This window comes from Ostrea edulis, chromosome 3, assembly GCF_947568905.1.
Source record: "Ostrea edulis chromosome 3, xbOstEdul1.1, whole genome shotgun sequence".
Classification (NCBI taxonomy): domain Eukaryota; kingdom Metazoa; phylum Mollusca; class Bivalvia; order Ostreida; family Ostreidae; genus Ostrea; species Ostrea edulis.
In genome coordinates this window covers 81,175,574-81,190,092 of record NC_079166.1, presented here as the reverse complement: position 1 = coordinate 81,190,092, position 14,519 = coordinate 81,175,574, and the positions used below count along the sequence as shown (strand labels likewise).

The following is a 14,519-nucleotide window of genomic DNA, read 5'->3' as shown; positions in this document are numbered from 1 at the left end:
TTGCTATGATTAAAAAGTGGTAAAATAAGGTAATTGGTTTTTTCCCTTGATATGAAAACAACGAACAATGACCACTAATGGCAATTTATTACCTCATGTACATCATGGTATGCAACTTAATTAACATGAAAAATTAATATGTAATTTGAAATATACTTATGTCAACAAGCAAGATTATTATGTTGATTCTTGTGACATACTTATCGTAACATTTGACTTATTTATATGAACAGAATTTTCTTGCATGTTCACACAATTATCTTTCATGTCTGCATAATCTGTAGAAAAAATGAGAGGGGACAGAAATATACCACAATTTTTCAGAAGGGTTTAAATAAAATGGACATATTTTCCATATATAATATTTTGATTATACAAATAACCTGAGATAGAAAATTCTTCATATCACAAATATTTGGCAGATATCAAAGGTCAATATTGAAATTTCGTCCAACTCTGAACTACAGTATAAAAATAACAGCCAAAAATTTAATGCTCTTTTTTTACACGTCAATAACTTGACAAATACTGAACATTACTAGTAGTCTTTCAGACAATATTAAATGGTTAAATACAAGCAATTAGAAAGAATCGGTATCACTTTCACTCTCAGAGTTATCAGAAGATGTTTCTTGTAGTTCCTCATAATCCATGAATGAATGTTCATAATCATTACAATTGTCTTTTCCGCATGAGCAACTAGCATTACATATATCGCAACATAAATGCTTCACTCTGTTTTCTGCTGGATCATAGTTGTACGCAGACAACATAACTTGTCTCCTGCACTTATCCGAGTTATCAATGTACTTTTTCATATCATCATCTAAATTTTTGCATTGTCTTGAATTATAAAGTAATAAGGCCATTGCTGTTTGTGAACCATCTCGTCCTGCTCTACCTAACTGCTGTACAAAAGAATCCATATCCTTTGGTGGACCAAAGTGAATTACATTGTTTACACCTTTAAAATTAACCCCCATTCCTGCAGCACTTGTTGCAATCAATACTCTTATTTTACCATTTTCATCCTGCATATCCTGTTTAATATTTTCTTTTACAGTTTCAATTGTTTTTGAATGATACATATCAATGTTCTGAGTTTTTTCCATCTTAAATGCACTAAATACATCTCCACATAACTTGATAGAAGGACAAAAAATAATATAACGTTCACATAGCTCTTTTTTTTCCTTCAATAATCTTACTAAAAACAAGAATAAATCTGCTATTGGTATTGTACTTTTGACCTTTTTCACAAAGAGTTTAATATTGTCTCTCTCAGGATTGTCAATCAATTCAAAGCAATCATTCATGGCAAACTTTCTCTTCAGGTCAGATCTAGCTGCCTTGTTAGCAGTTGCAGTTATCAGTAAAATAGGGCATTGAATCAGGGATCGTATTTCTCCAATTTTACCATACCACACTCTGAAAGGTTCATCACCTCTGCAACCACTTTCTCCCCTGAAATAAAAATAGAAAACTCTTCATTTTGCAAAACTTGCTCATGGTTAACAGGTCCAGCACAATCTCTATCAGCTGTTTATTAAGCTATACAGCTTTATTTAGCCTTATAACTTTATAAAGCTGTTTTAAGCATCTTTGACCGTGGAGAACTGATCCCACTGTGTACTGTTTGACCACAGGGATCAAACTCTGGTCCCACCGGTGAGAAACGAGTGTGTTAAGTACAGTACTTGGACACCCATAGCTTAATAAAGCTATAGCTAAATAAAGACAGTCATTGTGCTGGATCTGGTTAAATTATGATACACTAAAGCTCATGAAACAACAGTACATTTTTAAAACAATTACATATAAATGCTAATATTGAATTGGACTCCTTTGATATTGAGTACAGGTTATTATTATAAGTGCACATGCTTAGAGGATGCTTGTTCTCTCTCTCTCTCTCTCTCTCTCTCTCTCTCTCTCTCTCTCTCTCTCTGAAAACATACCATCGTAAAACAGTATGGGCCTCGTCTACAACAATCAATTTGAAGTGCTGGCTCCTGGTCACCATTTCACGCCATTTCGTAACGGATAAAATCGCTTCCGGAGAGGTAAATAAAAACTGAAACTTCTCATCTGTTATTTGATCATCTTCTTCTGAGTTTCTTCCGATGTAGGTCGCAGTAAATCCAAGTGACATCAAAGACTCGCACTGCTCTTTCATTATTGAAATCAGAGGGGTTATCACTAAAACATTGCTGGGATTTCGATGTTTTTCAGTCCACAACAATGGGAAAGCTTGATAACATAAGCTTTTCCCGCCCCCTGTCTTCATTGACAAATATACATCTCTTCCTTCTAACAACTTGTTTATGGTGTCTTCTTGGAAATCCTTTAATTTGCTTATTCCGAACCGTTCAGCAATCGCCATTTTGAATTGTATACCGAAATTGGACTGAAAGCGTCTTTTTGATTGGACGAATTCGCTCAGGGTATACGTAAAGCGCCCAATCAATTGCCTCATGAATTATTCATGAGAACGAGCGAATAGGTATGAATGGACCCACGGGTGATGGAGAGAGGAACGAAGCGTAATCAACCGTGGGTTTCCGACGATGAGCCAGCATGGAAACTGAATTCTCTAGAATAATCACATGAGACCATCCATTTTTTATGCGACATGATGACTTGAAACGTTTTCATCACAACCTCCTAAAAAAATTTATTACTTCACTTAATTAACATACTCAAAAAGACTAGTTGTTTTGTTGCCAATGACGCACATATATATGTACACATGAGTATGAGCTCAGTATCATTTGTAAAAATGATTAATTCTAATTAGGTCAATGTTGAGAATCACTCAAGTGACATACATGTTGCTATTTGTCTGCGTCAGTCATCATAAGACGTTAATTGAACATTAATATTTTTTCTTGATAACCACCCTTCCAATTCTTTTCAAATTTCTTTTAAGCATCTTTATGGGACAAGGGGAATTAACATAGATTGTAAATCTAAGGACTCTGGATTGACGGTACTTTTAAAAATGCTCTATACCAAAATTGAGAATTTTGTTTTAGAACCAGGGTTTGATTTCTTCAATTTTATGGAGAAAACTTTTTAAGATATACACTTCGTCAAATTGTAGAGTTGGGGGGGGGGGGGGGTGTTGGGTGTTTTAAGTGTATTTGTTTGACATTTATTTGTGTCCGAATTATGCAATTAATACTGAGGATTTCAGTTAGTAGTCTGTTTTTAAAACAACAGACACCTAGAATTAAGAGCACAATGAAAGCATACATGTGATATGGAGGGGGGGGGGGTGACTTCATAATATTGCCTGAAAATTCTTGACAAGTAAATTTTTTTTAAATCCAAAGCTGAAGAAGGAAGGTGGCAAGGGTTGATCTTTCAGTTCTATTCATCTGTTAACTTTTAACATTCATGACAATGCTTTTCTTTAAAAAAAAAGAAAAAAGATGGGGGAACAGTCTATCTATAGAACTATATGTAACCAACTTTGTAAAGGGGGCAGATCTATTGTTCAAATGTTATTATGTGCCTGCTGATTGTTTTTGTGCTCATTTGAGTAATTTAAGTGCAAGAAGAGCTGTAAGTTGATGTACACAAAATTTAACTTTCAAAACATTGAATCACATGCAAAACAAATATTTAAAAAAAAATTTTACACTAGAGATGCCAATTCGAGATAATTAACGTGCTTTGTTTATTGGCATCTGGTGTACATTTAGCAACAAGTAGTGTTGTTCATTGTGAAACGATAAATTGATAATGTACATGTATGTGTTGGTTGTACATGTGTTTTAGGCATATCTTATTGCATGTTTTGTTGTGTTTGGTTGTCGAAAATATTGATAGAAATCAATAATGAAGAATTGCTGATATACTAAGGACATCATGATTTTGATCTAAACAAATTGAGGACTAGTTAATATTTACATACTTTGTTACATCATGACCATACATTGCTTGCAAGAAAAACACACAAGGGCCACATACATGTAATCAGTGACTAAGACATTTTGTTCAGTTATACTGTTTTCAAGTCATTACACTTAATTTGTACTGTATGAAAATGTGAAAAATAAGATGAACTTTTCAATATTTGTTCAACACATTTTTTAGAACTTGAAGAGCAGAAGATGCATTCCATGACTCTTACATGATATAGAAGACAAAGAAGAGATCTTGAGAATGGAAAAAAAACCTGCGAGTTTTACAGTCAATGAACACACCTCACGACACAAGTCCATCCTGATTCAGTAAACTGGTGGTCTATTCTTCTAAGGACACACCATGACTTAGTTAAGATCAAGTTTTGGTGTCAGAAGATTAATGTAACTAAAACATTGCAAAATTAACCTGCAAGTATCTTATGTGAGCCTACTGAATAAGGATTCATTACTGAACAGTTGAAGGAAAATCACTATTATAATGATTTTTTTAAAAAGATGATTGTGTTGTTTGTATAACATTGTGATCCATGTTTGTTGAATAAACAACTTTGCAAATATGAGTTGTTCTGTGTTAATATTATAAATTTACTAATTACTGGTATGTCAACATAGATTACAGTAACACTGAACAAACTTCAATAAATTTTAAAGTTTCATGCAGTTTCTGCAGTAGAAAATGACACCTATTGATTTTCTGGTCCAAAGGTCACCGGGTGCAATACAATACTCTGTACAATTGATGTCTGACCAGTTTCTTCAGAACCCTTTGATTGATAGTGATATTTCATACAGGGGTTGGTCACTGGTAGTATATATGACCCCCATTGATTTTCAGGTCAAAAGATTAAAAATGTCAGTGGCCGAGTGGTTGGAGCCTAGCATTCAAAATCACACGGCCTCAGTCGGCGCGGGTTCGAATCCCGCTCGCGCTGGTAAGTGAGAAAGTTTCCCAATTTACTTTCGGAAGGTCGATGGTCTCTTCCCAGGTACATTTTATCTGGGTTCTCACTTTCACCAATAAACACTGGGCACCACCAGAAAACTGAAAAATTGTTGAGTGTGGCGAAAATTATCAATAAATCAATCAATCAAAAATGGCTAGGTGCAATGTAGCTAGTACTCTATGCAATGGTGTCCCCCCAATATCTTGGGCCTGTTGTTCAATTATAATATTTCATATGTTGGTTGGTTTTGAATAGTAGATGACCCTAATGATTTCCAGGTCAAAGGTCAGCAAATACAAGGCAGTACAATGAACAATTTATTGGTATCTACCCAATATCTTGAGAAGGCTTTGTTTTTTATAGTTATTGATAATAGTTTACATGGCAATACAGTACATGTAATATAGCTCATTTATGGAAATGATTACTAAATCTACTTGTGTTTGGGGAGGGGGGGGGGGTACTACTGGATTACAGTTTATGTTTACATGTTTTTTTTAATCACTCTAACTAATTTTTATTAATATGTTAAACTTCTCCATGTTTATTTTTGAGATATCAATTGCTCATATTGTTCATTTTAACTGAAAATGGTGTAGGTTGTATTATTTGTCATTAGTATGAATTTTTGGCAAAATGCCCAAATCTACAGTTTTCGTACTACAATAGATCAATTGTACTACGTTTCACCATTAATCTTTTTTTTTTTTTTTTTTACATTAGCAGTCTTTGATATGGACATCCTTTGATGACAGTTGATTATGCTGTATGTATTTTCCAAATTATCTAATATTTATCAACAAAATCCAACAAAAAATCCCTTTTTGGCAAAATGCCCAAATCTACAGTTTTCGTGCTACAATAGATATATTGCACTAGTTTCACCATTAATCTTTTTATATAAATTAGGAGTCTTTAATATGGACATCCTTTGATGACAGTTGATTATGTTGTATGTATTTTCCAAATTATCTGAATTCATCAACGAAATCCAACAAAAAATCCCCTTTTGGCAAAATGCCCAAATCTACAGTTTTCGTGCTACAATAGATCTATTGCACTACGTTTCACCATTAATCTTTTTATATACATTAAGAGTCTTTGATATGGACATCCTTTGATGGCAGTTGATTATGCTGTATGTATTTTCCAAATTATCGAAATTCATCAACGAAATCCAACAAAAAATCCCTTTTTGGCAAAATGCCCAAATCTACAGTTTTCATGCTACTACAGATCAATTGCACTACGTTTCACCATTAATCTTTTTATATATATTAAGAGTCTTTGATATGGACATCCATTGATGGCAGTTGATTATGCTGTATGTATTTTCCAAATTATCTAAATTCATCAATGAAATCCAACAAAAAATCACTTTTTGGCAAAGTGCCAAATTATAATACATTGGTACAGCGGTCAGTAACACACACTTTACCATAGGTGGATATAGATATCATAAATAAGGAGGGAATTTTATGGGGAATCGAGATTTATGGAGAAAATTAGTTGTCTTTTTTAATTTTTTATATACCACAAGGACAAAACATGGGCAAAACGGGCTGAATTTTGCAGTTCAATTAGCCCTCATAGACTGCTGTCGGTTTCCATGGCAACGGATGGTAGAAATTTGGTGGTGGGGTTGAAATTATGTAAGATGGTGCAAGTAAAGTTAATACTGTGAAAATCAAAGAAATCTGTGACATTGAGTGGCCAGACCCTATCTGATTTCTTTGATTTTTACATAGAATTGATCTTAAATCTTGACAAATTTAATCGGATTATAGTTTGTAAATATACGATAGCGTCACCTCCAATATGGCCGCGGGTCAGTATCGAGGTCGAGTAAAGTCACGTGATCGAAACCTATGTATTACAGGTATAATAATCATCATGTTATACAACCTTTCGAGTTAACAATATTTAATGAAATATTTAAGTTCATTCCATTAACGACAGACCTGGCAATGGATTTTTATTTTGTCCTTTGCTTGTGACCTGACTCACCCGAGTTTGCTTCAGATAGAATAGACGGTGAAACACTTAATCTCCTCCTAATATAATTCCTATCTGTGTTTCTTTCATTCACGACTGGGTTGGGTTCAGGTCCAGCATAATGTCCTGTCTGATGTGTTGTATTGATAGACGGAGGAGGGATGTCTAACCGTGTTCTGTTTTCCTCATTGGACAAAACCATTTCGATCAAGTTTCTTCCTGAGATATCTTTGATATCTGAATGTATTAAGCAAATCATCATACATGTAAATGCCAAAAAAGTCGAAATATATCATTAAAATTTTAAAATATCCCGATCACATAGACTGATGTAGCATGAATTTTAAACTCCTGCGACGAGGCGAAAGTTCCATGATTATCAATGTACATGTATTATAACCAATATCTATATGCTATAACACTGTCAGATTAAAATGGTCAATCTCGCAATATTTATTTTAATTTGGAATATTGTGCTAACAATTGACTTCGAATGAATATATTTTCTGGAATCAGATCAATCATGAAACATACCCCGGTATTCTCAATACGAACACTTATTTAGAACTTAAAACGAATTTAAAAGCACATTTTCCCCCAAATTTAAAACAAGTTCTTTACGTTTAGCAAGTTTCAGCTGATCAACAACTTCCTTCACTATCTGCCGAGAGTAACCCATTTCTAAAACACTTTGAACAGAAGACAAGTTGTAAATGTCGGTATCGGTTGTGTATCCCGATGCTGTGGACGTGTTCTCGTTTCTTTGGAGAGCTGGTGCGTTCTCTGTAGACTCCATAGCTGCTACACTGAGTGGCCAAAAGTATTGCAACAAACATGGCTGATGTCGTCACAATGTAAATAACAGCTGCATGGAAAAAAACAACTTTCAATGAAATAAACATCATTTATTTACCATTTTTTTTCTAGTATTTTGTTGCAAAGTCTTTCTGAATAATAACTTGTCGTAGTCTTGAAGATATTGAAGCATGGAAGCTACGGATATATGTTTGAGAGAGGTCATTCCAAATTTTTGTCACTGCAGCCATTAGGTCATCCCGGTTTTTAATATCATCAAACTCACGGGACAGTTTGATTTTGATACAACGCCAGACATTTTCAATGACATTAAGGTCCGGGGACTGTGCAGGCCAGTTGAATTTTGGAATACCGTTTTCTTGTTTCCAAGTATTGGTCTGTCTAGAGGAGTGGGGGTGGAATTATCGTCTTGGAAAATAAATTGCTGATTTCCAAAAATTTTGCTAACAACGGGCCATAAGTGATTATCCAGCAATTCAATATACCCTGCTGAGTTTAGATTTCTATCAACAGGTACACACACACCAATACCATTATAGGTAATACACCCCCAAAACATACAACTTACTCTCACGGACGTTTTGCGTTGGTTCAGACGGTAAGGTTTCCTCTTCTCGGACGATTTTCTCCACAAACTTACAGAGTTATTTAGTCCAATGACTACCTGTGTTTCGTCTGAGAAAATAACTTTCTACCACTGTTCAGGTTTCCAATGTCTTTTCCACAGCACCACAAAATTCGGCGTTGTTTGTTGACTTTAGCGATTGTAAGCATTTTCTGAATTTTCCCCTCCTGTATCCTTCCTGGTGTAACTTACGACGAACAGTTCTCATGGACACATTTGTACCTTCATTCCTTTTAAAAGTTGATGTAATGTATTGAAGAAATTGTCTTCTGTTAGTTTTCAGAAAGCGATAAAGTTTCCGATCACCCCTCCCATCTATCACTCGGGGCCTTCCTCTCCGGGGATCGTTTTTAACACTTTCTTCTTGACGGAATGTTTTCAAAACTTGTCCAACAGTGCTTCGATGGATTCCCAATGATTCACTAATTTTGTTGTCATTAAATCCCTTTGAATTTAGAATTACAATCCTTTCCTTTAGGTCCTTTGACAATTCTCTCTCATTCTTCGACATTGTTTTCATTCGATACCTTACCGGAAATCGTCTGCTACTTTGAATTACAAACGGTTCCCCATATAATTCGTACCCTAGTTAATTCGCATACCTGACATCACGACCCAAGCTTACTTTGTTACGCGTCAGCAATAAAAATAAAATTTTAAGCGAGTAAAATTGAGATGACGTCAGCCATGTTTGTTGCAATACTTTTGGCCACTCAGTGTAGTTCCTCCTGTGAATGGTACCAAACATGGATTCTCATTTATATATTTCAGAGAGATTTTGAAGACAAAATAATGATTTCTCGCAGTATCTTATATGGATTCTCATTTATCTGTTTTAAAAATATTTTGAAGACAAAATTATGATTCCATACAATGTCGTATTTACTTGTGCAAGCATGGTTATCTTCACTTACCTCTGTCGGATGTCGAATCTGCACTACAGCTATAAACTCATCACCCTTTTTCTGTCTCAGGAAACCACACGTAGGAAACCTACGTGCGTGCTCTGTCCAAGGCTCATCTACTGATCTCCAGTCAGATAATTTACCACCGCAATGGAAACAGTGAATGTAGTCATGAGATCCTGTGTACAAGAATCCTGCCAGAGCAAAGTCACATGGGTTATGCTTCATACTTGATGGACAGTCTTTGAAAGAAGTTATTCTTGTCGCCACTTCCGCATACGCAGGGTACTTCGGACGATCAAAGTTGATTCCGAGAGGATCGAAGTTTCTTGAAGTGGTATCAATCCTCTCTTGTAGTGACATTTGGTGATATCCTTTTGTACCTTGTCTCTCGGTCATAGTACTTCTATCCTCCTGTTTTCGTGGCTAGATGAAGAAGGAGTAGGTGCTATAGCTGATAGAGGATCTGAGATTCTTGGAAAGGAATGGGTTTGCTCTTGCAGTGACTCCGTTATCTCTGATGAGTTTCTTCTACACGTTATCCCTCAGTTATTATATTTATTTTCCCTTCTGTCCATCCTCTACCAAACAAAACAATGCGTATTGAATACTTGCAACTAATTCAATGTTGTAAAGAATCAATTCAGATTGACAAAATAAAAGACCTATGGGGACAAAACTTTCCGGAAAAAGTTGCATGCACATTGTTATAGTTTCAATGGCTATTTTCCCAGATATAATTGTTTAGAAAAGTGTATGTATCTCTTTCAAAACACACACACACACACACACACACACACACACACACATATATATATATATATATATATATATATGTATACAGGTATAATCTTTCACTATGCCATGAAAGTCCAGAACAAGAATACTCTCAAACTCAAATATTTTGACAATTAGCAAGTCAATAATCTCATAATTAGAGCAATCATCAGTTTATAACGACAGACTTGTACATGAATGTATCACCGTAATTAAGGAGTATTTATAATAACCCTCTAGATTGGCCACTGCTTTAGTAATTTCAAATATCTTTGAGAATTATAGTGACAATTTCCCCTCACATCCACCATTGTGTCCTTAACTTTTGTCAATTCAAATCTTTAAATCGACCATTGTGTCCTTAACTTTTGTCAATTCAAATCTTTAAATCGGTAGTTGTCTGTTTTATGTCTCTTCGAGATTTTTTCTCTCGTAATGAGACGTCCGGAGCTGTTGTGAATTAACACACACCTGTACGCCCAGGGCTGTGTGGGTTTGTTGATATGGCATCACCTGCAGCGACAATGGACCTCCGTTTTCAGGGCCATATCCGAAAGACCCGTGATTTTCATGTTGCTACCACACTAACCCTTGAGAAAGACAGGATTGCTTTAGTATACAATTAGACTGTATAGTTCAAATGTTACAATATATCATATACAAGTTCAATTTTTCTACGATCGATTGCAATTCGGATAACCCGAGTTTGTTCTCGGGTATGAACCGAAGTCGCAACCAGTGACGATGAGAACGCTGCACCACTGCGCACTCGGAAATGATAAAATTGTAAATGTTGTAGGGAAGATTAACACATCAAGTCTCTCTACCGGTTTTGTTTTGTTTTTGCTGTTGTCGTTATGTAGTATTGGATTATGAAAGAAAGAAATTTGCAGTGTATTGGAATGCTGATTCTACAGAGATTTCTAGACCTTGTTATGCAAAGGATCCAAGAGAAAAGTCAGAGGAATATATATAGGAGGAGACGGCAATATCTGGTCAGGAAACAGAGAGTGAAGATGAGATACGCCAGTGGTTACAGTGTAGAGATTTATGAAGAGGGGCATACTTGTACAATGACATCACGTCCGACTCAGAAGGACAGTCAGGGAGATCACGAGGATCCGGAAATAACAAAAGTTACACATCCTCTGAGACGCAGTCGGGAATAGATCTAACGCAAATAAGAAGCGCAATCAGAAAAAAGGAAAATCAGGTCTCACCGTCAAAGAAATTCATTCAAATTCAAATTTTAATGTTTTAATATTCATTCAAGAGGATTATGGTCATTCGCACTGCATAGTACCCCTCGAAAAATTGGATTGTATTGTTTTAGGATAGGGGAAACTAGAGTGTTATAATTCCACCGTAGAATTTCTACAGTAATTTCACCGACGTCCCAAGGGTGAAACAAAATCCATCTTCTGATTCACCAAGAATTCAAACCACAGAGCCATTTCATCGCACAATGTTTAATATGATTAATGTGACGATATGTGTCTCAAGATAAGAGTTGTCTTCTACAGCGGCGGACGAACGTTATATACATGTATATAGAGATATCAGTAATTGTTAAATTTGCACTGAAAATCTTCTACTTACGGTCTTTCAAATCAAAATGAATTAACACACTAAATATTGTTGTAGAGGTGTTTAGTTGATTTTAAATGTTGACTTAGTTGGATGCGCAAATGGCTTTCTTATGACAATGGTTTGTTTACCAAAGGATTAATCCAATCCGCTAGTACTGACAAAACTAAAACAAAAGTCGGTTTTGCTGAAACACATCTAATACAGAAATGCAAACAGAATTTTTTATCGGTTGTGTATGTAATGCGTAAATCCCATCATTTGAGTACGTTTACTAAGACATGTTAGATAGTTGTTGCTTTTTTAAATCTATGTATATTTAGGATTAAACCCCTTTCATACCAATCTGACTAAAGTACAGTCCTGGGCCGGGTGTCACAAAGCTATCTTAAGATTATCATAAAATAGATCGTAAAATTATCGTAAAAGGATCTGACTTATGACTTATGACAATCATAAGTTTCACAAAACTATCTTAACTTCAAGATTGATCTTAAGGCGTTGTTATGCTCATTACATTGTAAAATAGCGTATTTCCTTTATAATCTTTTGACTGCATGGATGAATTTAAATGTTACATATATATGAAAGATGGAAGTATATAAAAATATAAATAAGAATTTGAAATATTACGATTTTAGGTATTTGTATGATATTTTTATAGAAAAACAATATCAAAGTCTGATATATATATATATATATATATATATATATATATATATATATATATAAAATAATAAGTGTAAACCGTTTATGTATTACACGTTTAAATGCAGAATTTCTGTAAAATTTACTTTTCTACCGTCCATCAATTGAGTATATAAATTGAATAACGACCAAAATATCACTAGAAATACATTCTAATGTCAACAGCTATATTTCACACTATTAAAAATCCCTAGACGCAGATCATGGTATAAAGTACAGGTCAAAAACATGGGACCCGCGGACTGAAAGTTGACGTGAATAGCGAGCGTGGGTCTAGAAAAAAGTCGGTGTCTTTGAAATTGTGGTTTCTGTGTATTCTATAACAGTTTCGTGGATCTTTCAAATTCAAGAGATACATACATGTACATGTATCACGTGCACACGTGTCTACAATCGGGAAATCAAACGATCGACGCTAAATAGTAGCGTAAACGGATTTGTGTTAGCGTCCCAAATAACGCGGGATTGCCACATTTAATGTTAGAGAGGCTGCATTCACTGTCCACTTCAATGATAAAACTTCCGAGCTCGATAGTATATTCATTTAATCATTTTAGTATGGAAACAACCAGTCATGCAGTTCAAACTTTTCCAAACTTTCAGTTGTAAATTATCGATGGGAAAAAATGTGTTTTCAAGAAAATTTGTCACAAGTTTGAAAATCAAACAACACGCCATAGAAATTCCGCATGTTTAAAACACACACTTTCCTGTGGACTACGACCAGATTGATGATATAAAAAATATGTCTTACATGTATCAAGGATGTCAATATCACTCGTCTATCACTTACAACTATTCTTTTTCAAACCATGGCAGTCTTTTATAAATACAAAAAAAGCACTGAATCACATATACCTGTATAAATGGACGAGTCCCTGTTTAGTACAATTTTCTCTAACAAATATAAAGAAGAATTTGTAAACGATATTTCAAGCACATGTATTTTATAATTCTAATCAATGAAAAACACACCTTATTTGGAACGAATTGTTTTGATTGGTGGATTTAAATACTCGAGGAGAATGCTTGTCATTTAAAGTGCCCGCCACACTAATAAGGAGGTGTGTATTTATAGTAGTCCCTCAGTTCCATTATATGTACTACTTCCCTATCAAATTGTTGAAAATTAAGATCGAATATTTTTCTACATCATAATGTCAATTTTTTGTAGCCAAGACCGTATATATAGAAAATTTAATTTTTTTGTTCATTGCTATTTCTGTGCTTTATATAAAATATTTCGAATGCAATGTGTATCATGTATGATCCTTGATTCCTTCTGTGGTTCCGTAAGTAATTTAAGCCTAAATTTGACAGTTCTTCTTTAATATTAGTTAACCAATTATTATTATAAGTGGACATATCTTCGTAACAAGCCTTTAAAATGTCTGTGTTCTTTAGCTTTATTCAATATTTAAAAAGTTTTAATTTTCTCTTAACACATAAAGGTAATCTTCCTAATTCACAATAGACCATATTGTTACATGTTTTTTTATTTACACTCAAGACATTCTTACAAAAAATAATATGAACTTTTTCAACATCTGGGGCTTTATGAAATCCCCATATTTCGGATCCATATGCTAGTACACTACCAACATACATGTCAAAAACCGAACATTTTGTTTCTACATTAAAACAATGATTTTTAAGACTATTATTAATTGCAAGCAATGCTTTTCTACCTATATAGATAGATAGATAGATAGATAGATAGATAGATAGATAGATAGATAGATAGGAAAGCATTGTTTATATATATATATATATATATATATATATATATATATATATATATATACTACTCAAAATTTGATAAGGATCACTAGGTTATATGTGTATAATTTACCACTAAAATAAGACATAAATTTGACTCAGAAGCGTGTTACTCAGGTTATGAAAATTCATGAACGGCATGAACTTTTATCAATACGGAATACTTGAAATCTGATAACAACACCAAAAGGCATTTCATTACAAAAACTTAACAGCAAACCAGAGAAAGAATTACACAGTTTTTGGGGATAGTCCATCATTACACTTAGTCGATGAAGTGTCAATACCGGGTATGGCCTCCCCTTGCATCAATGACGGCTTGACAACGTCGAGTCATGCTGTCAATAAGCACCCGGATGTTTCCAATGGGAAGGTTGTTCCACTCTTCTACGAGGGTGTTTCTGACCTCTGCCAAAGTCGTGGGTTGTGCTCTACGGCGTGAAAGGGCAAC

The 14,519-nt window shown here is 34.6% G+C and overlaps 2 protein-coding genes across 2 annotated transcripts in view; both read right to left on the bottom strand.

Annotated features, from left to right (window-relative positions):
- LOC125676194 (baculoviral IAP repeat-containing protein 2-like) overlaps positions 1 to 14,519 on the bottom strand; it is a 35,630-nt gene that overhangs the window by 15,413 nt on the left and 5,698 nt on the right. The window contains exons 2-5 of the mRNA XM_056161026.1: positions 10,466 to 10,584; positions 9,227 to 9,798; positions 7,493 to 7,688; positions 6,884 to 7,108 (exon numbers count right to left, since the gene is read on the bottom strand). Coding sequence (XP_056017001.1) covers positions 6,884 to 7,108; positions 7,493 to 7,688; positions 9,227 to 9,616 — 811 coding nt within the window. The 5' untranslated portion in view covers positions 9,617 to 9,798; positions 10,466 to 10,584. The remainder of the gene's footprint in view (positions 1 to 6,883; positions 7,109 to 7,492; positions 7,689 to 9,226; positions 9,799 to 10,465; positions 10,585 to 14,519) is intronic.
- Positions 69 to 3,064, bottom strand: LOC125675461 (uncharacterized). Its single transcript, XM_048913120.2, has 2 exons — positions 1,959 to 3,064; positions 69 to 1,464 (listed from the first exon to the last, which is right to left on the bottom strand). Exons 1-2 carry the CDS (start codon positions 2,474 to 2,476, stop codon positions 582 to 584), a joined length of 1,401 nt encoding a protein of 466 aa, XP_048769077.2. The 5' UTR covers positions 2,477 to 3,064; the 3' UTR covers positions 69 to 581.

Bases quoted from the DNA above. Each gene is read 5' to 3' on its own strand.
- LOC125675461 (XM_048913120.2), bottom strand. From the start codon at position 2,476: ATGAGGCAATTGATTGGGCGCTTTACGTATACCCTGAGCGAATTCGTC. The intron at 1,465-1,958 runs GTATGTTTTCAG...TTTTTATTTCAG, and splicing joins GCCCATACTGTTTTACGATG to GGGAGAAAGTGGTTGCAGAG.